This window comes from Populus nigra, chromosome 11, assembly GCF_951802175.1.
Source record: "Populus nigra chromosome 11, ddPopNigr1.1, whole genome shotgun sequence".
Lineage (NCBI taxonomy): Eukaryota > Viridiplantae > Streptophyta > Magnoliopsida > Malpighiales > Salicaceae > Populus > Populus nigra.
In genome coordinates, this window is record NC_084862.1 from 4,035,707 (window position 1) to 4,060,128 (window position 24,422).

Here is a 24,422-nt window from a genome sequence, read left to right on the forward strand (position 1 = left end):
GATAAGAGTTTTGTCATGAAGAGTGTACAGACTTTCCTATAATAAGTAGTTAGCCTTCATTGATTAGGGCTTCAATGATAACGAATTTAAGCATATTCTCATCGCTTAGTATTTACTTGTTAAATCTTTAGAATATGCCCGCCGTAATACTTTCATCCTCTCATTATATAATGACAAAGAGCTTAGTTATGCTCTTTTTAGCTGGAATACTAGTGTTGAAATGGGATACGAGCTTCACATAGAGATCTTGAAGACTTATGATGGAGCTAGGATTGAAGATGTGATACCACACCCAAGAAAATCCATGAAAAGTTGTAAGGAAAATCTTGCACATGGCGTCACTATTTGTTCTCATTAGTTCTATGATACTTTTGAAATTTTATATGTATTTTCTAGGATCTATAAGGCCATTGTAATTATCAAAATGATGTTCATTTTTAGGAGTTGATATTGTCTCATGTCTAGGACTTTTTTTTATCAAGGAGCATGCGAGTGAGAATTCTCTCATGTCTAGGACTTTTTTTATCAGGGAGCATGCGAGTGAGAGTTAAAGGAGGATTGATGAAGATAGCCATGCTTGTGGCTAGGATATGTGAAGAAGTGCTCTTCATAGCAAGAACGACTTCTTCATAGGGTTGGAGTGTTGTGCACACTTTACACATCATTTCATTTTGTTCCTTCATGGAATCAGAGTTGACTTCATGTATATGTTGCATATAATGAAGATGTATATTGAATTTTCTATTGATGAGATGGAATAATGAACTTGTTGGGAGAGTTGTTGGAAACTTGGGGGGAACTAAAGTCCCTATGGTAGGGAGATCAATCACTCTTCTTTATCTTGAAGTTTTGTTAGCTATGAAAAATATTTTGATGAGAAATTGAGGAAAAGAATTAGCTTCTGTTTAGTTTTCTATTAATGATGCCACTAATAAAGTCGTGAAAAAACTTTACACAAAAAATTAGGCTTTTAATGGCTAGGTTAGTGGATGGTGTGACTAGGCTAACCATGGCTTATGGGTTTGAATTGTAGCTGTGCGATTCAACCAAAAAAAAAGTCCCCTAGGGAACAAGGACCTCTCTATTGTGTAAGTTAGTAAGTGTATGTAAAGGAAAAAAATATATAGAAAGAGAAAACATAAAATTAAAGTTAGGGAATGCATATCAGCATGTGTTGACCTAAAAATTGAATGGTCTGTTGGGCTTAACTTTCAATGGTGTAGCTATTGTTGGCTTTGGCTGGCTTTTTTACTAGGAATTTAACTCTCTTTCCTCGTGACTAGGTGTATTTATACATCCAAGTCTTGGAATTCCTTCATGGAAAATAAGACATGTCATTGGTGAAAATAGGTGTTCGTCCTTGGTTTGGTCATCCATTAGAGAAAAATGGTGATTTATTAGTGCTATCCATGTTTTTTGCATAGAAAAAACCAGTGGTTAGCCATGGTTCCTCGCGTGTCATGCCATGATTATTATGTCATACATGCTATTGATGAATATATTGGTTATGAACAATTCTATTGGCATATAAAATGGTACATGCTCTACATGGAAAAAAGTTTTTAAATAAAAAATTATATGCATGAAAAGTTTGTGTGTATGGCTTATGAAAACTTAAAAAAAATTCATAAAAAGAATGTGTTAGACTCGGTCTATTTGGAGTTTTTGAGCTAAAATTCTAGCTGTTTAAGTCATCGTTAAGTGATCGGAAGAAACATGTTATTATTTTTGAAAAAACTTCCCTTTATATATATATTACTTTTATTTAAAAGAGGAGATAACTAACAAAATTAATGATGTATTAAACGATCTTCTATAATTATGTGCACATACTCATTTTTGTTCCTATTGAAAGATACCTAATATCATATTGTGATTAATTGAATTCTTCTCTTAGTTTCCATTAAACATGTTTGTTAAATGAACAACTGATGTTGAAAAAGTGAGCTCTATGAGGACTTATTAACTATGTAATTGTGCGTGCGAGAGGGATTTATTTATTTATTTGAATGTTTGTATTCATATGTTTCTATCAAAGGAGTCAATCAAAATTTGATCAATTGTCTACATGTTAGATTTTCTTCTTGTTTTATATCAAATTTTTTGAATATCTCTTCTCATTTATAATAAAAATATTAACTTTGAAATCTATTAATGTAAAAGAGTGTGCGAGTTTTAGCTATTGATTATATAGTTATACTAATCCAGTCTTTGATCGGTTTAGGGTGTCTTTTGTAGTTCTGCTAAAATGTTTTACATTAATGATATTGTGGTAAATAATGAAGTTTTATAGATTATTTTAAAATATTTTTATCTTATATTAAAAAGATATTATTTTATTTTACATTGAAAAATCATAATTTTATTATTATGAATATAAAATATATAGATTAACGAGCTTTCAATCCCTTATTAGAAAAATAAAACCTTCTATTATTTATATAATAAATTTTAATATAATATAATAAACAATAAGAAAAAGATGGTTTTGGATAAAAAAAAGTCAAAATGACGAAATTTTAATAAAATTAATTGGCATTTTTTCCCATAAAAAACCTTTGAAAATTTTGTACAAAACTCTACAATATGTCTAATAAGATCTTCAGCATTGGAACTAGAAAACACCCATATTTGGGCCCCTATCAAGTGGAATGAATCTAATGTTTTGTCTCAATAGTCTAAAATATTATATTAATTGTTTCCTTTTCTATAATGAAACAAAACACAAGAATTTCTGGTAGAAATGGTAATACCTTTAGAGGTGAGGAGATCCCTTCAATAGTATCCTCATGTACCTCAACATAAACATTTGTAGCCTACCAGCATCCATGGCATAAATTACTTTTATCTTTCAGCCTTAAAAGCCAGGACTCTATCACGACATTGAACAAACTGCTCAATGCAGCTGGTAAAACTTTCTCTTTCCTTCTCCTTCATTTGCTTCCTTCAAAGCGTCATGAGGGCAGTCATATCTAGATTCCATTGTCACCCTAACCAGCAAAAGAACAAGTCACCTGCTCAATAATATCAGAATTTATCAAGCTGCAAGCAGTATAAACGGATTCCCCCTTTCAATTATCAGAAGAAGTGCGTGTGTACATATATATATATATATATATATATATATATATATATATATATATCTCCCTTTGCGATGTCATATGATACATAAAATTACAACTCAACACAATTACACAAAAGTGGCAAAGAATTAGCACAAGCGTCGTAAATTTGTCACGATAATAAATTACTCATATCAATAAACCTTTGAGCTGCCCTAGTCAGACCAGAACGGTTGAGAAGTCCAATGATGATAGCGTAATGTTCTCCAGATATCTTAACTTTATATCTCTTAGACATTAGTTCAAAGATTCTGCAAGCATCATCTGCGAATCCGGCTTCATCACAGATTGATAGAACCACTTTGAAAGTGAAATCATTAGGAGTAAACTTCCTGGATCTCATCTCATCAAAAAGTTTGATTGCATCTTGCCACAGGCTATTATATCCATAAGCCTCTATGATGGCCGTCCATGTCATTGAACCCTTGACAGGAACTGCGTTGAACACTGATTCAGCACTATGAACCAGTCCACAACTCCCATACATCTTGACAAGCTCAGATGAAACAAAAGGAATGGACTCAAAATCTTTCTTCAAGATATGTCCATGAATCTCTTTTCCAAACTTCAAAGTTTTAATTTTACTGCAAATACTCAACATCCTTGCCATTGTAACAGAGTCTGGCCTATGCTTCGACCACTGCATGAACCTAAACGCATTGAATGCTTCATCTATGCACCCGTTTTCTACATATGAGTCAATCATGGCTGTCCATGCGATCACATTCCTAGCCTCCATACCATCAAACAACTTGACGCTATAATCCAAAACACCACACTTTGAGTACATTTTTATTAGAGAAGTGGTGAGAGATACATTTGGCAAGAACAATTTCTTGACAGAAAAAGCATGAATTTCCTTCCCATGTTTCAGAGTCTTCAACTTAGCACAAACTGGAATTACAGTTGCAACCGTGACCACATCAGGCCTATACCCTTCTTGCTGCATCCAAACAACTGATCTCAACGCCTGCTCAAGCCTCCCATTAGACACATAACCAGACATCAAAGCAGTCCAAGAAACAACATTCCTTTCCCTCGATCCATAAAACACACGCCTCCCTGAACCCATGTCCCCACATTTGCAATACATATCAATTAACCCAGATTGAATCGATAACTCCCTTGAATAACCCTTCATCTTCAAAACATAACAATGAACCTCCTGGCCTAATCTCCTCGCCCATACTTCTCCTATCACCGGAAGAATAGTAGTTATAATAACAGAATTAGGATACATCCCTTCACTTACCATCCACCTAACATAATCCAAAGCTTCCCATTGACGCCTATTATGTGCAAACCCAGCAATCATCGCACCCCACGCAACAATATCTCTTTCAAGCAATTCTTCAAACACGTTATGCGCAAGCCTAGTCTTGCCGCACTTAAAATACATATCAATCAAACAAGTCCTAAGAACTGCACTACTAATCATCCCATTCTTTATCATAATGGCATGAGTCTTAAACCCTTGTTTCAGCGCCGAAGCGCCTGCAAAACTCTTAATGACATTGGAGAAAGTATACTCATTCAATTCAACACCATTTACTCTCATTTCTTGATAAGCACTAAGCACGTCCCCGTATCTTTTTTTACCTGATATCACAGTCCCTCTAATCAAGGCATTCCATGGATACACAGTAGCAGTAGAAGTGCACTCATCAAACACGCTTTTGGCATCCTCAATAGAACCACAGGAAGTGTACATGCGGACAAGTTTTGTACGCAAGAACTCATTGTTTTGAAGCCCATTTATGCGTAAATGCGTGTGTATTTCTTTGGCTTTGGTTAAAGATTTCGATCGAATACAAGCAGCTATAAGGGCAGAAAAAGTAGTGGGGTTAACTGGGATGCCTTGTTGGTCCATGTAGTCCATAATGATGAGTGCATCTTTGAGCTGATTTTTCCTGGCAAATCTTTGAATATCTTTGTAAATTGCTTGTGGGTTTTTCTTGTGGAGTGGTAACGAAGCTGGAAATGCATCTCTTTCATCGAATTGTTGATGCTTTTTGTTGGGATTTTGGGTTTGGACTGGTTGGGTTTGTGTAGAAGATTTGATTTTGGAGAATTGTCTGTGGGTAATGTTGATGTTGAGAGGATTTTGAGGGAAACAATGGAGGTGAAGAGAAAGCGCAGGGGATTGCATGGCTTCCATGTCCGGTTTCTACCTGTTGGAAAATGAAGGGAGGAGATGAATCTTTTGGTTTTATAAATGAAAGATTATTGAGGTACAAAACAACGCAGGACATGATAGCCCATGAAAAGGCAATAAAATGAGGAAAATATTTTATTTTTTCTTGAGTAATTGCTTAAATTGAGAAAATAAAAAAAATTAAGAAAAAAAATTAATTTTGGAATTTTCATTCTAAAGTTTGAGTAAGTTTTTAATTAAACGGTAGAGACTATCTTGGTCATATGTCTTCTTTGTGACTATAGCAACAATTCGAAGTAAATAGTTAGTTTAATAATATAATAAAATTAAAAATTCTAAAAAATATTTATAATCTGTTTTTTTAAAAAAAGTGTGATTTTTTAATTATAGATATTTAGTAAATATCTTAATTGAAAACTCTTGTAAGAGTTTGAGAGGAAACAAAATATCATAAATCATCAAATATGAGATATAATATTTAAGTTTTAATATTACAAAATTAAAATGTATTTTTCTACCATGGTTACAATTATATTATGCTATTTTGAATTATTATGTGTAATATAATCCTTTTTTCAGATAAAACCTATTTATACTAATAATTAAAATCATTAACATTATATTATTTATGAATATTTTTATTTTGGATTGTACTTTTTAATTATATGTTGCAAGAAAATAAATTAATGATTCAAACTTAAATAAACTTTATGAGTTTTTTTTATAAATAAATATTTTTTTTAATATTAGTTGGATTCAGTTTAATAATTTGATAATTTTTTTTATGCTATTTAGAGTTTGAGCGGTGTATCATTAAAAATAATGAAAAAAACAAAATTAGAATTAACATATTTTTAAGGATTTATTCTAATAAAAACCTATTTTTGAAATAACATCGATGAAGCAATCAAGATTGGTTATTTTCTTTAATAAGAGATTCAACTGTTAGATTAAGTAGAAATTTTTACAGTCGATTTCCTAGGACAATTACTGTGTCGCTGAACGAAAGACATCATTCTTTATCTTTTTTTTTTTATTCGAGAAAATCCTATTTTTTGAAAAGCGTATTTTATAGGTTCAGGTAAGTGAATAAAACCCCGGCTGTTCCAGACTCTTATAAAAAATGCACGTCCTAACTCAAACTCAAAATCTACTGTGCATATCTCAAACCCTTTATCACCACGCTACGTCCTTGTACATCATTCTTCACTCCAAAATAAGCAACAATTTAGACATATCACTCTTCACTCCCACTGATAAGCAACAATTTAGGCAGATAGCTTATAGGAAAGCCTGGTTTCTGCTGTGATGTAAGGGCAGCTGAAGGGGTTCTTTTTAGGATTGCCTCTTTTTTTTCCCCTCTACTGTCAGTCTTGGAGCATGCCTCCAAGTTGCTAATAATATGAGGAATAGACATGACGAAGTTTCTTTTTACTATTCATTTCTGCAAGTTTCCTTTTATGGCTATGCGATGCTTTTAGCTGAGAAGGCTAGATTTTGGGGCTGGCCGTTGGCCTTTCAGATTTTAGTTTTGAATTTCTACAACTCTTAACGATGTTGTTCTGCCCCTCTGTTTGCATCTCCATTGCTGCTGCTTGCTTTGCGTGGAGTTTTATCTCACCTTTTGATTAGCGCTCGCTTGGTTTCTATACGTTTCTTTTTCTGCAGCTGCTTCCACATGCCTTGATAGCCTCTATTTTGAGATTCTTTAACAGGTTAAGTTACAAAACTGGACTGGGAAATGGAGGATGGAGTTTGTTGCTGCTTTCGAAGCAAGGATGACAGTGTTTTAAGATGTCGTTCCTTAGTTTTGCTTGCGATTCATACATTTTCTGCAGTTGTTCGTTTTTTGCTTTTCTCTTTAATTTTTCCAGACAAATGTTGGGCTTTTCTCTTTAATTCAGACACGGCAGTTATTGCTTCTTAGAAATGATATGTTTCCTACAGGTACTGATGAAATGCACGTGTATGAGATGAATGTATGGTTAAGAGAGTAGATGCAATTGCAAGAGATTAATGAATAGATGTTGCTAACCAAGTTGAGTGTAGAATGATAGTGAGAAGCTTTGTTGCAAGAGATTAATGAATATTAATTTTAAGCTTTGTTGAACTACAATGGAGTGAGAAGCAGATTTTTCTTGATGTTGTATGTTTCCACAAAGGACAGGATAATGCATTGTGCAAAAATACTTGACAGATGTGGCTTCTTTCCAGCAATCAGAACGGAAGTTCTGATTGAAAAATCCAGCATTAGCATTTCAAGAAACAAGATTCAAAAGCATGATTTGTTGCAAGAAATGGGGAGGGAAAAATTGTTCGGAAGCTGGTTGTGGATTTACGAGGATGCTATCATGTATTGATGGAAAAGACGGTGAGCTAAATACGTACCTTTTGTTTTTCAATTTTAAACTCTACGGCAAAATTGCTAGATTCATTGATAAATGAAGACTTGCATATGCTTTGACTTTCTGATGCAAATCGCGAAGGTTTCCCTTGAAACATGGGGTCTGCTAGCGGACAGGCAGATAATTTCTCTTGGATTCGTTCATTTATTAGTTGCTTGTTGTTGTTTTCCTAGTTAGCTATTTGTTTACTAATCAAGTTAGTATTTGTTTCGCCTTTAGCTGAACAGTTTATTAGGGATCAAAAAACAAAGAACGAAGGATCTTCTTTTTTATAAAAAGCACAATATATATACAATTTGGAGTAATTCCATTGCAGAGAGATTCTATATATGTTTATTTGTTTGACTGTTTATTCTTCTTGGATTCCACGTGAGGTTGAACCTAGAGGTGTTGCACCAATTTGATATCAGAGCATTCCATGCCTATAACCTGGAGTGGTGACTCATATAATATGTCGAACACGCATATACTTGATAATTCAAATCATGAGCAGGCCAACTTACAGCTGCAAATCTCCTACATCATTATTGTTTTGGAACAACTTTCTCATTGAATAGATGTCATGTATGAGCGTCGGGCTCGAGATGGACTGAGATCTCCCACGGGAGGGGGCATGGTCAATTTCATGAGGAGTCGCTTGATGAAAATAATAGGGATGATGAGGAGAATTTGGAAGATGAAGTCGCTAGAGATTTTGAGAATTATCACCCTCAGTTTCAGCATTACTGAGAAGACTTTCGTCTAAACCATGATAGGCGTGGTTTGGGTTATCAACCTCTTGATGAACTTACTAAGAGGATGAAAGTGGATATGTCTGATTTTTATGGAAAATTGGAGCCCGATGCTTTTGAGGATTGGTTAACAGCCATTGAAGATTATTTCGACTAGTTACTCTGCCTCTAGTTTGTAGGAGCAGAGGAATGGAAGCCATGAAAGTCGGACTTATTTTAGTGGCTGTGATAATTGTTATTGGGATGTTAGTTGCTACGAGAACGACCCCTATTACGGCTGAAATTAGAGTTCTGCTGAGATATGGCAAGATATGCAGATTGTATGGGTAGCGAAGGTGGTTGAGGCAGCAAAGGTGAGTTTGCATCCATGAATTAATGGAAGGTCTTGTGCAGAAATTAATGGGTAAGGAGATGGTTGTGAAGGTCGGTATATGATAGTAGTTCTACCTTGATCACGAGGCTGATTACCAAGTTTTTGAACTCACCACGAAGGCCATGAAACACATAGAGGTTAAAGTCTTCAAGGGAGATAGGCTGACCAACAACAACCAATTCATTAAATAGCAATTTTGCTTGCTGCATGTACATATCAATCGAAACATCACCTTGTTGAAGATCTTGAAAGGACCTGTAAAGTTGCATGATGCAAAAATTAAATGGAGACGCGAGAGCTTTCTCAAGAGTGCGCCAAACACAATGCGAGATATGACAATCTACCACAAGGTGTAATACATCCATAAAGAGAGAAGAGAGTGACACACTCAAAATAAGTTGATCATATTGCTTCCAATAAAGAAAAGAAGGGTTGATTGTCGAAGAAGAATCAGTAGAGCTGTCAGAAACATGAGAGAGAGGACATGACATTGAGCCATCAACAAAGTGGAAGATGCTCTGACCAAAAAGATATGATTTCATCTGTAAATGCTAATAGAGATAATTTGTGTTTGTAAGTTTTAACGAAACAACTTGCTAAGTGTTGGACAAAGCAACTATAGTTGGAGTTGATGTCCCCATAATATAAAGAGGAATAACAGAAACATGAGAGGAAGAATCATTGTTATGCTCTGAAACTGAAAGAGGCTGCTGCTTGAGAAAACACCACCGACAGCAGCTTGTGAGTGGTAGGTCGATTGGGCTGCAACACTAGTTTGATGGAGGGAGAAGTTGGTGGCAACAATAGAGTCTGTTTGGGAGAGGGAGAGAGGATTTTTGATGGTAGAAGGCTTTAATACCAAGTTGAGAAGAAGTAGGCGGCTTAACCTATTAGTTAGTCAACCCTTTCCTATTTATATGTGTAGGACAATATACAATAATAAAAGTGGAGATAACAACACCAGAGTAGTACTGCCTATAATATTTCCTATATATATACATTTTATAATAAGCTCAATGAGTTGTTGGGAAGTCTTTGTTCTTCTTTATGGAAGAAGGTTGTTTGGAACTTTGATAACATATGAGAATAAATAATTTTTTTAATCATGGTGTTATGACAAAATGTTCCTATATCAACTTGCTTCAATATTTAGATCAATATATATACATGCTGATAATGAAGTGGTTAGGACATAAAATGTTCCTATGTCAATAACTAAAGTAGCTCATATAAATCACCATTGAATTTTTTTAGTGTTGTTAGAATCATTTCATTATTTTTTTTTTATTGTACTAGTAGTGTTGTCATTGAAACTTTGGTATGCTTTAGAGGCCTTTTTTTATTCTTTGTTTCTCTCTCTTCTTTCCTCCTTGTAGTTTGTAAAGATAAAAGAGAGAGAAAAAAATAAAAAAAAAAGAAATCTTAAAGGCTCTGAAGTTTCGATGATTCGATGATGATGACATTGATACAATTGACAAGGTAACCAACAATGAATGAAGTAGTCTATATGAAACGTCCGAAGATGGCGGAGCTCACTTGTCTTCGAGCGGCTCATGTGATCCATTATATTCATCATTAGTGATATTTTTTAATATTATTAAATTTATCTTGTAGAGATTTTTTAACAGTAAAAGATATGTTATTTTTAGAGTTTTGATTTTTTCCCCAACTACCAACAAATAGTGTCCCCAGAGCTTGAGAGGACAACCTTCAATTATTACATGCAAGCAGAGGACCCAACACGATGAATGCAAAAGAAAGGAGTTGCAAGCCACTTTCTAGATCTACACAGTCGCTCGTGGTTAGACCCACAACTGTTTTCCCGAGGCTAGGGTGAAAGAAAAGAATTGCGTGGCACTATTTGAATTCACATGTGTCTAAGTACACAGTAGTTTTCCCACATCTTATCCGAGGATTTCTTGAATTATCATCATTTGCTAACTACCCAGCTTTAAACGTTTTAAATGATTTGTCACACTGTACCTAAAAGACTAGTAACTCTCAATTTAAGTTTGCAAACAACCACTGTCCTCTGATGCTACTTGGAAAATCGTACGTGTTGTGGTTATATACACCCTCCGAGATGCTGTTTTTAATTCATCCAAAAATTTAATAAAGGTAGGAAAATATTATCTTCAATGGAGCTGGGAAGTATACTGGAGTTCCTAAACAACAAGTCCATTTTGGTCATTGGTGCAACTGGATTTCTTGCAAAGAGTATTGTGTCCCCTCTCAAAAGAAATTTATTTCCTCAAGACTTACGAATTTATGATTTCGTCCCTTTAATTTTTGTAGTGGTGTGCTGTGACAAAATCAATCTATTAACAATGTTGTTTTCTAACATTGGCAGTTTTTGTGGAGAAGATATTGAGGGTTCAACCCAAAGTGAAGAAGCTTTATCTTCTTCTAAGAGCCGTGGACACTAAATCTGCTGAAGAACGCCTGCATAATGAGGTAAAATCTTCTTCTTCTTTCTTTCTCTTTTTTTTTTATCTTAAATTTGTTATATGTGCATCATGGACTGAAACATAGAATAGTTCTTGATACTATATTGTATATATACTGATTTATACAGGTGATAGGGATGGCCTTGTTTGATGTTTTGAGAGAGCAACATGGTGCAAGTTTATATTCCTTCGTTTATGAAAAAGTGACTCCTGTTCCTGGGGACATCTCTTGTGTGGACTTGGGAATAAGAGACTCATTGTTGAAGGATCAGATATGGAATGAAATTGATACGGTGATTAACTGCGCTGCCACCACCAACTTTGATGAAAGGTCAGCAAGCAAATTAACTGATTTTCATTAGTTCATTTCTTTTAGAGATAAGAGATTTAAATTCCTTTGCAACGAAAGATATTTAAGAATTTATTAATCACTAAAATTAGTAACGTTTCACTCTTCTTACTTGTTTTTTTATATTGTCTGTTGAAGATACGATGTTGCATTAGGTATCAATACATTGGGACCTTTGCACCTCTTGAACTTTGTCAAGAAATGTAATAATGTTAAGGTGCTTGTCCATTTATCAACTGGTAAGAATATTTATTATGTAGTTGGATTGAGCTTTAACACACTGTACTCGTCTATGCATGGCACAATCCACGCCAAGTATAATGTTTTGGAATCTTTAATGCAGGCTAACATTCTTCTCAATGATTTTGCTTTCGTCAGCTTACGTATGCGGCGAAGATGCAGGATTGATACAGGAGAAGCCATTTCCCTTGGGCAAAGCCAAGAAAGGCACGGAAATGATAGACATCGACATAGAAAAGAAACTGGTCGACGAGAAATTGAGGAACCTCCACTCAGAAGATGCTGAAGAGAGTGCGGTCACATCTTACATGAAGGATTATGGCACTGAACGGTAATAATATCCAATTAAATTGTGACAATTTTCGTTTAAGACATATATACTTTTTTTTTTTGATTCACGTGGGGTGTCCGGGCCAGCTTGCGAGCACCATGACTATTCCCCACGGCCCACTGGACATCCTGCAAGCCCATGGACAGGTTAGACACCGCGAGGGTGACAGGCGTGCACATAGAGGATCGAATCCGGAACGGGGACGGAACAAGTCACACAATTAACCACAACAGCTAGGCCCTCGAGTGCTTGAGACATATATACTTCTTTGCCTGACATGATGTCTTTTCCCTTGATCGTGATTAATTACAGGGCCAGGATGTTTGGATGGCCAAACACTTACGTATTTACCAAGGCAATGGGAGAGATGTTCCTAGTCCATTATAATAGAGATACAGTACCTCTAGTCATTATCCGCCCTACTATGGTAACAAGTACTTACCAGGAGCCGTTTCCCGGTTGGATTGAAGGTGTAAGGTAGGCTGCTACTGCATATCTGCATGCGCATCATGGTGTAAGCATGCATGGTTCTTCATTAATTTTCGAATCTCAATTTTTGTCCCAATAACACAGGACCATTGATGGTGTAGCTGTTGGCTATGCTAAAGGGAAATTGAAACACTTTCCGTTCAATCCACAGTTAACAGTTGACGTGGTTAGCTAATACCCCCTTCGTTCTTTCATTAGTTTTTATATATATATTAGCATGCCAAAACTGAAAATGTCCTGGAAATGATGCAGATACCAGCTGACATGGTAATCAATGCTCTTATCATGGCCATGGTGGAATATGCAAACCGATCCACTACTTCAGAAATCATTTATCATGTAGGATCTTCATTGAGAAATCCGTTCAAATTCTCAAATTTAAATGAATTATTCTTTCTTTACTTCACTCAAAACCCGTTGATTGACAAAGAAGGAAAGCCAATAAAGGTTGGCGACGTTACCGCTTTCAGCTCCATGGCTAGTTTCCGTATATACATGGCGATTCGTTATTCGTTGCCATTAAAGGTTTGATGAGCATAACTAATTTAATTCAGCTGCGTCTCAATTTCAAATTCTTTGGCATTAGTTTAATTTCACATTTCGTTCTGTCCATCAAAATTTAGTCTGTTTCTATAGTTCATATACTTCACACATCACCTGCATCATCATAGTTCCATCGTTCAAGATTGCCCAAGTCCTACTCTAAGAAATTTTGTTTTTTTTTTTTTTCAAAGTCAACCTTTTGACGTAGCAGGTTTGATCAAATTTGACTAGTTCAATGAAATTTTGATTAAATTAACAATTTTTTATTGAATTAATATTCTAGTAGGTCTAACTTTAAACCCAACCCGATTAGATTAAATTAACCATTTGATCAGTGAATTTTTTGATAACTTATCAGGTCTAGCCGGAATTTTAACCATGTTGTACATTGGACTACATGTAGAATCAATTTCAAAAACTTCTATGCCTTGAACAATCGACGTCTTAACCCGTAAGATCAATAAAAAGCTTTTATTTAAAATAAATATAAAAAAATTATATAAATTATATATTAAAACTTCACCATTTAAGCTACTCATAACTACTAAAGTGGTGGAGGAAGAGCAAGATTGGTACACTATGCATGTCTCATGCATGATTACAACCTAAAAGCAATAAGTAAATTAACGTATGTCTTATTCTATAATTGCTTTTCCTTTGTTACAACATATAATCAAACGTAAACTTCCTACGAAGCGATTGTTTTCTCATTAATCTCAAACTAACAAGTAATTTTTTCTCTTACCAGGTATTCCGATATCTAGCAATCAATACTGTTTTATTCCAGAAACCCTACAAGGACAAGTACACTGCTCTTGACAGAAACTTGAAGCGTGGAATGCGATTAGCTGAGCTCTATGAACCTTATGTGTTCTTTAAGGGCATGTGAGGATATAGTCATTGAATTCCATTGATATATCTTATAGTTTGAATGAATATTACATAGATTAGCGCATAATAAATTAATTTTATCCTTTTTTACTCAGATTTGATGACACCAACTCGGAAAAGTTGCAAATTGCTGCAAGAGAGACTTGTTCAGAAGCAGATGCCTTCAACTTTGACCCCACAAGTGTTAATTGGGAAGCTTACATGATGGATGTTCATTTTCCTGGTCTCGTAAAATATGTGCTAAAATGATATATATATTGCCAGAGAGCATTTGCACGGTGACATTTGGGCATAGTACTGTTCCTACGAACTGTCTTATAATTGATTATAATGATGTTTTTTATTATGATGAAAAATAAAATTAGTGGACAAAATAAATTATCCAATAAAAGTGAAATCTAATATGTCAAGTTTATGTTGTTAAAGACTTGTAATTTTCGATTTTGTTGTTATTGAAATATGCTATTTTTCCTTAATGTTTTTTTTTGTTAAATGACTGAATATATGGTTATATAATTTGAAAAATATATCACTCGTTTATATAATATCCATTTTTTCTCAATATTCTCATCCAATTTCAGTTAATTATAATTTTAATTCCAAAACTATGCTTTAGTGTGATTGGGACACATTGCAAGATGAATTTCAAAGCACGGTAAAAAATTGAGCCATAAAGCTTCAAACTCTAAGTGTTGTTACTTATTTTGGGTTTCCACGTAAAAAAAGAGAAAATACAAAAAAATATATTTAGAAAAAAACAAAAAAAATAATAGCAGTGAGAAGAAGATGTTAGAGCGTTCAGAAAATGGCCAAAAATTAGTTGAGAAAGTTCAAAAATACAAAAATTAAAATTTGACGGTATATTTTTTTACTAATGAAGGCTCTATTGACAAAAAAAATTTAATTTGAGGAAGAAAAGTTCAAAATAAGATATTTGTGGACTCGATTAAATTTTATTAAAGGTTTAATTGATTTTTATGGAGGGGTCAAATTATAAATTTTTAATAGTTGATTTGATCAAATCAGGGGCTTAATTGCATAAATATTAAAGTTTGATGGCTAATTAGGGACTTGATTGAAGAAATTTGAAACCAAGGACCAAACTGGAAAATGCGTGTAAATAGAGGGACTGAAATTGACCGAATCAGGGGCCAAATTGATGAAATTAGAAGTTTATTGATCAATTAAGGGTCAAATTGAATAAATTCAAAATTGAGGACCAAAGGAAAAAAGACATTGATAGCTAAGGCTTGAATTGAAGTTTATCAGGGGTAAAATTGAACAAAATTGAAAGTTTGAAACCAATTAGGAGTATAATTAGGAATAAATCATGGATTGAAGAGAGCTCTTATGAAGAAACTCATGAGTAAGAAGATGACTATGAAGATCTGCATAGGATAGAGGATCTGCTTGTTCATGATAGGAGTAATATTCTAGATTCTCTATTTTTTGTGTTACTTGAAAAAACTAAATGAATGCCAATGCATTTGTCTTTCAAGGAACTATATAACTTAAATTATAATAACATCCTTTAAAATCCAATGTCTAAACGTAAACTGTATTATTATGTATTTGTAATCTTAATATATGTTTGCTTCTTTTGGCTAAGAATTAATTTATGCTCAACTTTAAAAGATAGATATGTGGAATATTGTGTTTGTACTCTTGAATAATATGATGTTTGAGACTTATAATGATTGGGATTTGATTGAGCAATGAATAATGGATGTGCACAGGTTAATAGTCGATAATTTGAAACCTCCCGATATAAGGGAGACTCTGTACTGAAATTTCGTTAAACCTTGTATGAATTCGGCAAAAAAAAAATTACCATGTTTTTCCCTTTTTATGATTGATGTGTTGGTCTTGAAAATGGGAATGTTACATCTGCACCGGTGGTGGAGAAGAAGAAGGCTGCAGCAGGGGAATGACAACTGGAACAATAAGAGTGGAGTTTATTGGAGAAATGTTTTTTAATATGTTTAGGGCTCTGATACGAAGTTGAGAATAATAGGAGGCTTAACAAGTTAGTAAGTCAATCACTACAAAAAAATCAACGAATACCAACACAATTACTAACGGAATGTTTCTATCGGTATTACCGAACAAATTTTTTCCCTCACTAAAACTATCGGTATATACCGATAGAAACAATCTATTGGTATATATCGAGGGAATCATAGACATAATAAATTTTTTTTAAAAAAACAAAGCAGTGCGATGACATGGAAGTTTTTCTGGATGATTTTAAGAACGAAATTACAGAAGGATTCAAATCGATATTTCTGTACAGTGACATGTCTACTTCACTGAAAAAATGACCAACAAATTTACAGATGGAATAATTCTGTTCGTAATTCCATCGGTAATAATTAATATATGACCTGACCATCGACTCTCTCCTCCTCTATTTCTCCTTCTTCTCCCCCACGCAGCCCCCCTACATCACTGTAAACAACCAACCCTGCCACCCCCCCTGAAACATCCCTCCCTCATCTCAAAACAACTCATTGTTCTTTAACTTTTGTAGTCACAACATCCGTGTTTTGATTTATTGCGTATTTTTTATTTTTAGTAAGTAAATCTATTTTTTTAATTTTAAAATCATTTTTTTGAATATGTTTTTGTAGTATATGTATTTTGTTTGGGTGTTTACTTGTTTTATTGTTTTTTCTCAAACAAACTTGTAGTATGAATTTCTTGTTATGTTTTGTTTAGATTTTGTAAAATTGTATTTGTTTGTAAATTGTTGAAAATTATGTTAAATTACCAACTTAGGTGTGCTATGATGAAATAAATAATGGCTTGTTTAACGGGTTTATTTTAATTTTAGTCAATTTTATTGCTGAGTTGTAATTTTTATAAATTAATGTGTATAAATTTGTATGTACGTAGATAATTGATAAGGAATATTTAAGAGAAGTTTGAAAGTAGGTTGGATAATCTTAAGCTAAACCAATATTTTTGTAAATTTATTTACTTAACGTTGTTAATTAATACATGTTGTCATCATTATTTTATAAAGGTTTGATAGAAGTCATGGATGTATCGAGATTCACCCCAAGGATTGCGGAGGATGGATTATTGTAATGGGGTTTAGAGTTTTATTAATTTTGCACATCTATTCCGAGAAATATTATTGGAGGCGGTATTAGGTGTTTATATAGGAGATGTAAAAATAAAAAGTTTCTCAATCCAGATGTTGTAACGATGCATCTTTTACGCAAAGGGTTCATGAAGGATTACCTATCTTGGTATGCACATGGAAAACTATTTGTTCGTAACAAGAGCATTTTACCTGAAGGGAACAAGCTAAAAGAGAACTTCTATGCTGCTAAGTCCATGATGAAACTGCTTGACCGCCTTTTATGATCGGCTTGTTTTAACTCGCAAGTGCACGAGTGTGTGATGTAACAATTAACTCGGTAAGATCGAGGTCATATCCACAAAGAGCTAGATCTGGAAATTAAGCTAGGTAAAAAAAAAACTTAAGAGAAATTAAATTAACAATAACTTGGTTGAAAATAATTAATGGATTTGTTTTCAAAGATGAAAAAAAGTTTAAATAGATTTTAAATGACAAGAAAAAGTAAGTCTTGGTCTAAATCAATTTCAATGGTGATGTATTAGTAATTCCTTCAACATATATAAGATAACTCAACCTAATATCAATGATGGTGATATTAGATCGGAAGATATTACAATGAAGTTTAAAAAGATGAAGATTGATTATTGTTTAAAAATGAACAAGTACTTTCATATTAAGTAAGATATTGAATCAAGCAATCTCTATACCAAAACTAAGGTTTGTGCATAAAAATTCAATATTATGACATTACCTAAATGATTTCTAAAATTTCTTTGCAATAATAAAACATTCATGAAGAAAATGAGAAGATAAACATTAAGATTCATTCATATCATTGATTTGGATCCAAGAAAGAGATTAGCCAACCATGATTATATATAAGAACACTTTAATAAACATGAAATAACTTGAATCAAAATGAAATAATAAGTTTTACAAACTAAAGAACTGAAATCTACAAAGAAGAACACAATACAATTTCAATAAAAATTCTAACACAAATATGACACTAACTTTGTACAGAAATTCGACCCTCCTACAAGCCTCCTCTGGAAATGGCTATTAGAGACATATTTATATGAAATTATGTTAGCTTTCTAGATCATTAAAGAAAAACTCATTTGGATCTCTGAGTCAAACGTTATGGCTACAACACCGAAAGGTGTTCTGGAAAGTCAACTTAGGCAGCTTGGAGAACACTTTGGTGCATGTTTTTCTTCCTCCTTTATGAGCTGACTCTTTCTTCCTTTTGACCAAAAATAATGTAACAATTTCCCCTTCAGCTTTCCATACATATGCTTGCCCTCTTGAATTAATACATTGCCCAAAATAAATCAAATGTTATTGTTGTGTGGACTTGTAAGATCATGGATTGTGCTTTGGTTGATTTGGAGGCTGATTTGGGGCTGAATTTAAGTATCAAATAAGGATACAAATGTACCTATTATTTGGGCTAAGATTGACATTGAAACCTTGAATGTTTGATGGTTGAAGTTTGCAAACAACATAAGGCAATTTGGGCTTGAAATAGATCATATGATAATCTTTTCTAGAATTGGAATATAACATTCTAGATTTGCTTTAATCTTCAACTAAATTTCTCTTCAATTCTTTATTCCGAATTCCGATGTTAAATTTTCTGAAATAATTTATTTAAGCTCCAAAAATCTATCAAAACATTAAAAGAAACTTCATTACTAAAAAGTACATCAATTATTATTAAAAAACCCAAATAAAAATAATAAATACATATGTAAAATAAGAGACTTAATGATACTTTTGATGCACAATCACACCCCTCAACTTAGATTTTGCTAGTCCTCAAGCAAAACAAAATATAAAACCTTTGAAATAAAAAGAATAATAATAACCATAATTAGGCTCGACTCATCACACTTAAAGGACCTATCATGCAAACATTGGTATCTTTAACTTAGTGTACACAATAGCGAATAAAGAAAAATAAGCATACTCACATTCTCTAAATCAAACATCCATACAAAATTCCAAATTCAATTGTATTTATCATGCAACCAACATAATTGATTCACTTGAAAACTCAACTTGTAATCTTCCCTTCTCACTACTACAAACAAGGTAGAAAACTCGAGAAATATATATATATATATATATATATATATATATATATATATATATATATATTCTTTCTCCTTTTTTTTTTGGAGATATTATTTATTCTTTGTCTTTAAGTGGTCACATTCCTTTTGACATGAATACAAATATTTGTGATGAATGCACTCGGTTACTCACAAAGTCACAAACTTAAAGTATTTTTGCATACTCATATTTCAAGCTGCCGTTTGATGTAAATATTATTACTTATTTTTGGACCCCACGTGATAGAGACGTTGTATACCTCTTTTGAATTTAGTATAGGAGTTTAACTCATGTTTGTTGGAAGATTGACAAAAGCAGAGAAAGAAATATTTTTTTTTTGAAAACCTGTTTAAGCTGTTTTCTACTCTTTTTATCCTTCCCTTTTGCTGCCAAAATCATCAGGTTTCTTACACTGACTAGGGGTCTTCATAATGCTAAATTTTTTCCTTCGTTATCTTGTTTTTAAGGTTGGAAAAATCCTTCAAAATTTGCATTAAAAAAACTGATTTTGTTGTTGTCGTAATTTTTTTGTTCCAAATTAGGCTCTGATTCTGACTTGGTTTTGTACGATATCTGACCATCCTAGCTATGTTCTGTCACTCATGACATGTTGAAAAATTGACCTACACCTTTATTGGGTCCTAGGGATCACTGATCTTAGGGTAGACTCTCAGTCAGATTTGGATGCTTGACATTGTCAGATCACGAACCTTTTTGACCAACCAGATCCCTGCCAGATTCTGTTATCTAAAACGATTTTATCTCACTTTGAATCCTTCATCAAAGTTGTAGTCCGGGACACATAAATAAATTTGGGCTTTTGAATTGCTTGATTTCAATATTAGAAGCTCAAGATATTCATGTTTGAAATCTAGTGTGAAAGTAGGGATTCCTGCTGCGAGAAGGAGTTTTGCTCGAGTTTGCAAGGACACAATTGCAAGATGCTTAAAGATTGAAGACCAATTGCATGCCAATTTGAATCCTTTTTGGACCAAGGACCAAATGGAAAAAGTGCTAAAATAAAGAGGATGATTGAAGATAAAAAAATAGAAAGGAATTCTGTCGAAGGAAGACATTGAAAAAAACACGTTTACATGCACAACTAGCCGTTTTCTTTCTTTCCTTTTTATTTGAAATTTCTTGTTTGGTTTTCATATTTCTCTCGCTTGAATGGAGAGCTGCAGACCACGTTTTTATTGCCTCATTTCAAAATGAGTAGCTGGCCTTATGGAAGGAAAGAAAAGAACCACACCATCATATAAAACTGGAAAGAAATCAGACGTTAACACAAAATCAAAATCAGAAAATTGCAGTTTCCTTTTTGCGTTTTTTTACTGCAAATTAGTAGGGATTTGAATTAATGCATTAAATCTCTTCTAAATAGAGATATGTTAGACTATATATAAGCCCCTCTAATGACCTAGAAAAGGAGGAGAAAAACAGAGAGAAAAGAGCAGAAAAAACAGCAAAAGAAATGAAAGAAAAACGCAAGAGAGGCAGGGAATAAAAAACACAGATAACAGGGGAACATTAAGGTTCTCTCTTTGATCCTTTCGTCACTGAAAAAAAAGAGGAGAAAAGAGAGGCAAGCAACAGGCAGTCTTTCTTTGGTTTTTCAAAGGCAAAAGACAGAAGCTTTTCCATCAGTTTGTGTCTCATCTTTGCATTTAAAACGTGCAGGATCTACAGGTATGAGTCTCGACTTCCTTCATCTTTGACATATTTAAAGCTTTGTTTGTTTTTTTTTTCTTTTTTTAAAAAAAACATGTTTCTGCTTTTGTTGCGGGGACGTTTATTTTCCATCTTAGCAACAAAGTCGCTTGCTTGCCCACTGTCCCTCCCATGTCTTTGAGTTGAGTTTATTATCACTATTAGAGCTATGTTTTTTTTGTGTTTTACTCCCTCGTCATGAGAAACTGTGAGTTTTTAAAGTCTCCACCATCCCTTTCTCCCTTCGCTCAATCGTTCTCTTGCAATGGAATGGTATATAGAAACAAGTGTTTAGGTGCAAAAGAGACAATTTGAAAAAAAAAATGTGAGGGAGGGTCCCTTTGTTCAGTTAAGGATTCTTTTTTTTCCTGCCGATTCTGGGTTCACACTTTTTTCTTTTTTTTTTTTTGAGTTTGCGGGGGGGTCACGGTTCATGTTGTAAATTTTTTTTAGCTTCAGGACTTTGGTTTTTTAATGTTTTGTGCACATTGACTTGTGTTTTAAATTGGTGTGCCGAACCTTGTTTATTTGAGATGAATTGTTTTAAGCTTCTTGCGAATTTTGGAATAGGTGAATATTTTTGTGATGTTTGTGTAATCATGTTATTCATGTTATGAAAAAAATGTTTTTCTTGTGTGTTGTATACAGCCAATACCCGAATATGTTTTGAACGCTCTTTTTTTAAAATACAAAAAAAATTGGAAGTTTTGAAAATGTGTTTCCGCATGGATTTCTTAAACACAAAAAAAAAATATTTTCTTGTATTTTTGGATTTTACAACATATTTGTTAAACTCCAAAGTGTATTGGCCAATATTCAAAAAATATATAAAAATCTTAGTTTTGGGGGGAATTCATCTATTATTCACCGCTAATGTTTGGATAAAGAAATCCTTAAAGGACGAATATCCAAAATATTATTGGAAATAATTTGTTATTATTCACCATTAATATTTGGATAAAGAAACCCTAAGTGGTAAATATCTAAAATAATTTTCTAGGAATAATAAGTCATTACACATCATTGAAAGAAGCCTCAATTATAATTGAGGATATTTCAATTTTTTACTACATGGCTTATGAGCCGTGAGAGTATGAAACACTAAGGCAAAAATAGTGTTTTAAAGCGCCCTAAATTTCTAAATTTTTGTCTTTTCTCCTTGCGATTTATGAGTTGCAAACTCTTGAAATACCAAGGGAAAAAATGAGCTTTTAAAGCACATGGAATCTGCTTGGATTTCTATCTTAATAAATTTAGTTAGAATCAAACCTAAAAAAACTAATGGGATTAGAAAACACCTAAGCAATTATAAGACAAACCAAACACTAAGCAACTTACTTTAGGTAGGGCGTACTAGGGGTGCTAATACCTTCCCTTTATGTAACCAGTCCCTTACCTTAGAATCTTTGAAAGACCAGTTAGGTTTCCTAGTGACCATAATACTAGGTGGCGACTTCCTTTTACACAAAACAAAAAGACCCCGAAATCAATCGAGGATCGCCGCGAGGGTGCAACAGTAAAGACAAACATTTGTGATGAATACCCCTTGTTACTAAGCAACTCAAAACATCAGAGTAGATAGAACTTTGTACACATTTATTTATTTAATTGTCTAATAATTATTACTTTATTTACTTAAACCTTGTTTAGGACTAGATCAAAAGGAATGATCACAAGTAAAGCATCACACTCATCTTTTATGCATATTCACATAACTCACACAACTTTTACAAGGAAAAATGTACTTCAATAATCTTAAGGGAAAAAAAGTATGCTATATCTTGCTTTATAAGATATTATCTATCCCAAATTAAAGCATGCAATGTTCAACACAATAATGAATCCATAAATGTAATGTTGATCCTAAACAAGTCTCACTAACATAGTTTTGTTTTCTTTTTCAAACAAGTATGGCCATCTCAAGCATTAATCAAATATCTAAAATTAAGTTTTACATTATCCTCAATGTAAAAAAAGAAAGAGAAGAAAAGAAGAAAGATTAGAAAACTGTTACTCTTTTTTTTTTCCAAGGATGAATGTCTGATTGAATTGGACATGAGCTGACTTCTTGTTTGAATTTTTTTTTGAACCTACATATCACAACTAAAAGAAAACATCAAACCATTTTTTTTTAAAATTAAAAACCTTACATTAAAAACATCACATCCCCCAACTTAAAATAATGCATTGTCCTTAATGCATGAACAAGAAAATATAAGAGATGGAAGAAAGAAAAAAAATGAAAAAAAATAAAAATAAACATAAAAACTCATTACTTCTGATACTATAATGGTATTGGATCTTCAAGATCCAATGTCTTAACTTCAACCACAAAGTTTTCAAGATAAGGTTTCAATCGATGATCATTTACTTTGAAAACATTTCCATTCTTAGGATTTTCTACCTCGAAGGCACCATGCTTAGAGATGGATTTAATCACAAATGGACCAATCCATTTTGTCCTCAACTTCACAGGAAAAGATGTAATTGTGAATTATATAAGAGAACCTTTTGACCAACATGAAAGGATTTCCTAAGAATATGTTTATCATGCAAAGTTTTCATCTTATGTTTAGAAATTTTTGCATTTTCCAATGCATCATTTCTCAGCTCCTCTAATTCTTCCAATTAAAGCTTTCTATTTTTGTCAACCTCATTTTCATTGTCATTGAATTGTCGGATAGCCCAATATGCACGGTGCTCAATCTCAATAAGGAGATGACAAGGCTTTCCATAGACTAGCCTATAAGGAGATATTCCTAAAGAGGTCTTGTAAGCGGTGCGATATGCCCACAAAGCATCGACTAGTTGTAGGGACCAATCTTTACAGTTTAGATTGACTGTTTTCTCTAAAAAAATTTTGATCTCCCTATTTGCCAACTCAACTTAGCCACTAGTTTGTAGGTGATGGGGGGTACTGACCTTGTGAATTACACCATATTTTCTCATCAAAATACCAACGGGCTTGTTACAAAAATGCTTTCCCCTATCACTAATCATAGCCTGGGGCATGCCAAAATGAGAGAAAATATTTTCTTTCAAGAATTTGACCACAACTCGATGGTCATTGGTTTGAGATGCAATGGCCTCTACCCATTTAGACACATAATCAACAACTACAAGGATGAATTGGTAACCAAATGAACTTGAAAAAGATCCCATGAAATCAATCCCCCAACAATCAAATATTTCCAAAACAAGAATGGGGCTAAGGGGCATCATGTTACTCCTAGTGAGGTTACCTAGTCGTTGGCATCGGTCACATGCAACACAGAAGGCATGGACATCTTTGACCATAATGGGCCAATAAAAACCACACTGTAAGATCTTGGTAGTGGTTTTCTTGGAAGAGAAATGCCCACCACAGGCTAATGCATGACAAAAATTAATGACACTTAGAATTTCATGATCAGGGATGCATCGCCTAACA

At 33.5% G+C, this 24,422-nt stretch overlaps 2 protein-coding genes across 2 annotated transcripts; one reads left to right on the plus strand and one right to left on the minus strand.

The window, feature by feature from the left end:
- Window positions 1-3,144: 3,144 nt before the first annotated feature.
- Window positions 3,145-5,349, minus strand: LOC133668251 (pentatricopeptide repeat-containing protein At1g71460, chloroplastic). The gene has a single exon (XM_062088026.1). It carries the CDS (start codon window positions 5,278-5,280, stop codon window positions 3,235-3,237), a length of 2,046 nt encoding a protein of 681 aa, XP_061944010.1. The 5' UTR covers window positions 5,281-5,349; the 3' UTR covers window positions 3,145-3,234.
- Window positions 5,350-10,895: 5,546 nt separating this feature from the next.
- Window positions 10,896-14,552, plus strand: LOC133706313 (alcohol-forming fatty acyl-CoA reductase-like). The gene is made up of 10 exons (XM_062131817.1): window positions 10,896-11,003; window positions 11,137-11,240; window positions 11,362-11,564; window positions 11,721-11,821; window positions 11,961-12,153; window positions 12,466-12,630; window positions 12,727-12,808; window positions 12,895-13,167; window positions 13,934-14,070; window positions 14,172-14,552. Exons 1-10 carry the CDS (start codon window positions 10,925-10,927, stop codon window positions 14,323-14,325), a joined length of 1,491 nt encoding a protein of 496 aa, XP_061987801.1. The 5' UTR covers window positions 10,896-10,924; the 3' UTR covers window positions 14,326-14,552.
- The last annotated feature ends 9,870 nt before the right edge of the window (window positions 14,553-24,422 follow it).

What these genes read in the sequence shown, in the direction of transcription:
- LOC133668251 (XM_062088026.1), bottom strand. Translation starts at nt 5,280, where the DNA reads ATGGAAGCCATGCAATCCCCTGCGCTTTCTCTTCACCTCCATTGTTTC.
- LOC133706313 (XM_062131817.1), top strand. Translation starts at nt 10,925, where the DNA reads ATGGAGCTGGGAAGTATACTGGAGTTCCTAAACAACAAGTCCATTTTG. An exon ending in AACTGGATTTCTTGCAAAGA is followed by an intron (nt 11,004 to 11,136) that starts GTATTGTGTCCC and finishes TAACATTGGCAG; the next exon opens with TTTTTGTGGAGAAGATATTG. An exon ending in AAGGATTATGGCACTGAACG is followed by an intron (nt 12,154 to 12,465) that starts GTAATAATATCC and finishes GATTAATTACAG; the next exon opens with GGCCAGGATGTTTGGATGGC.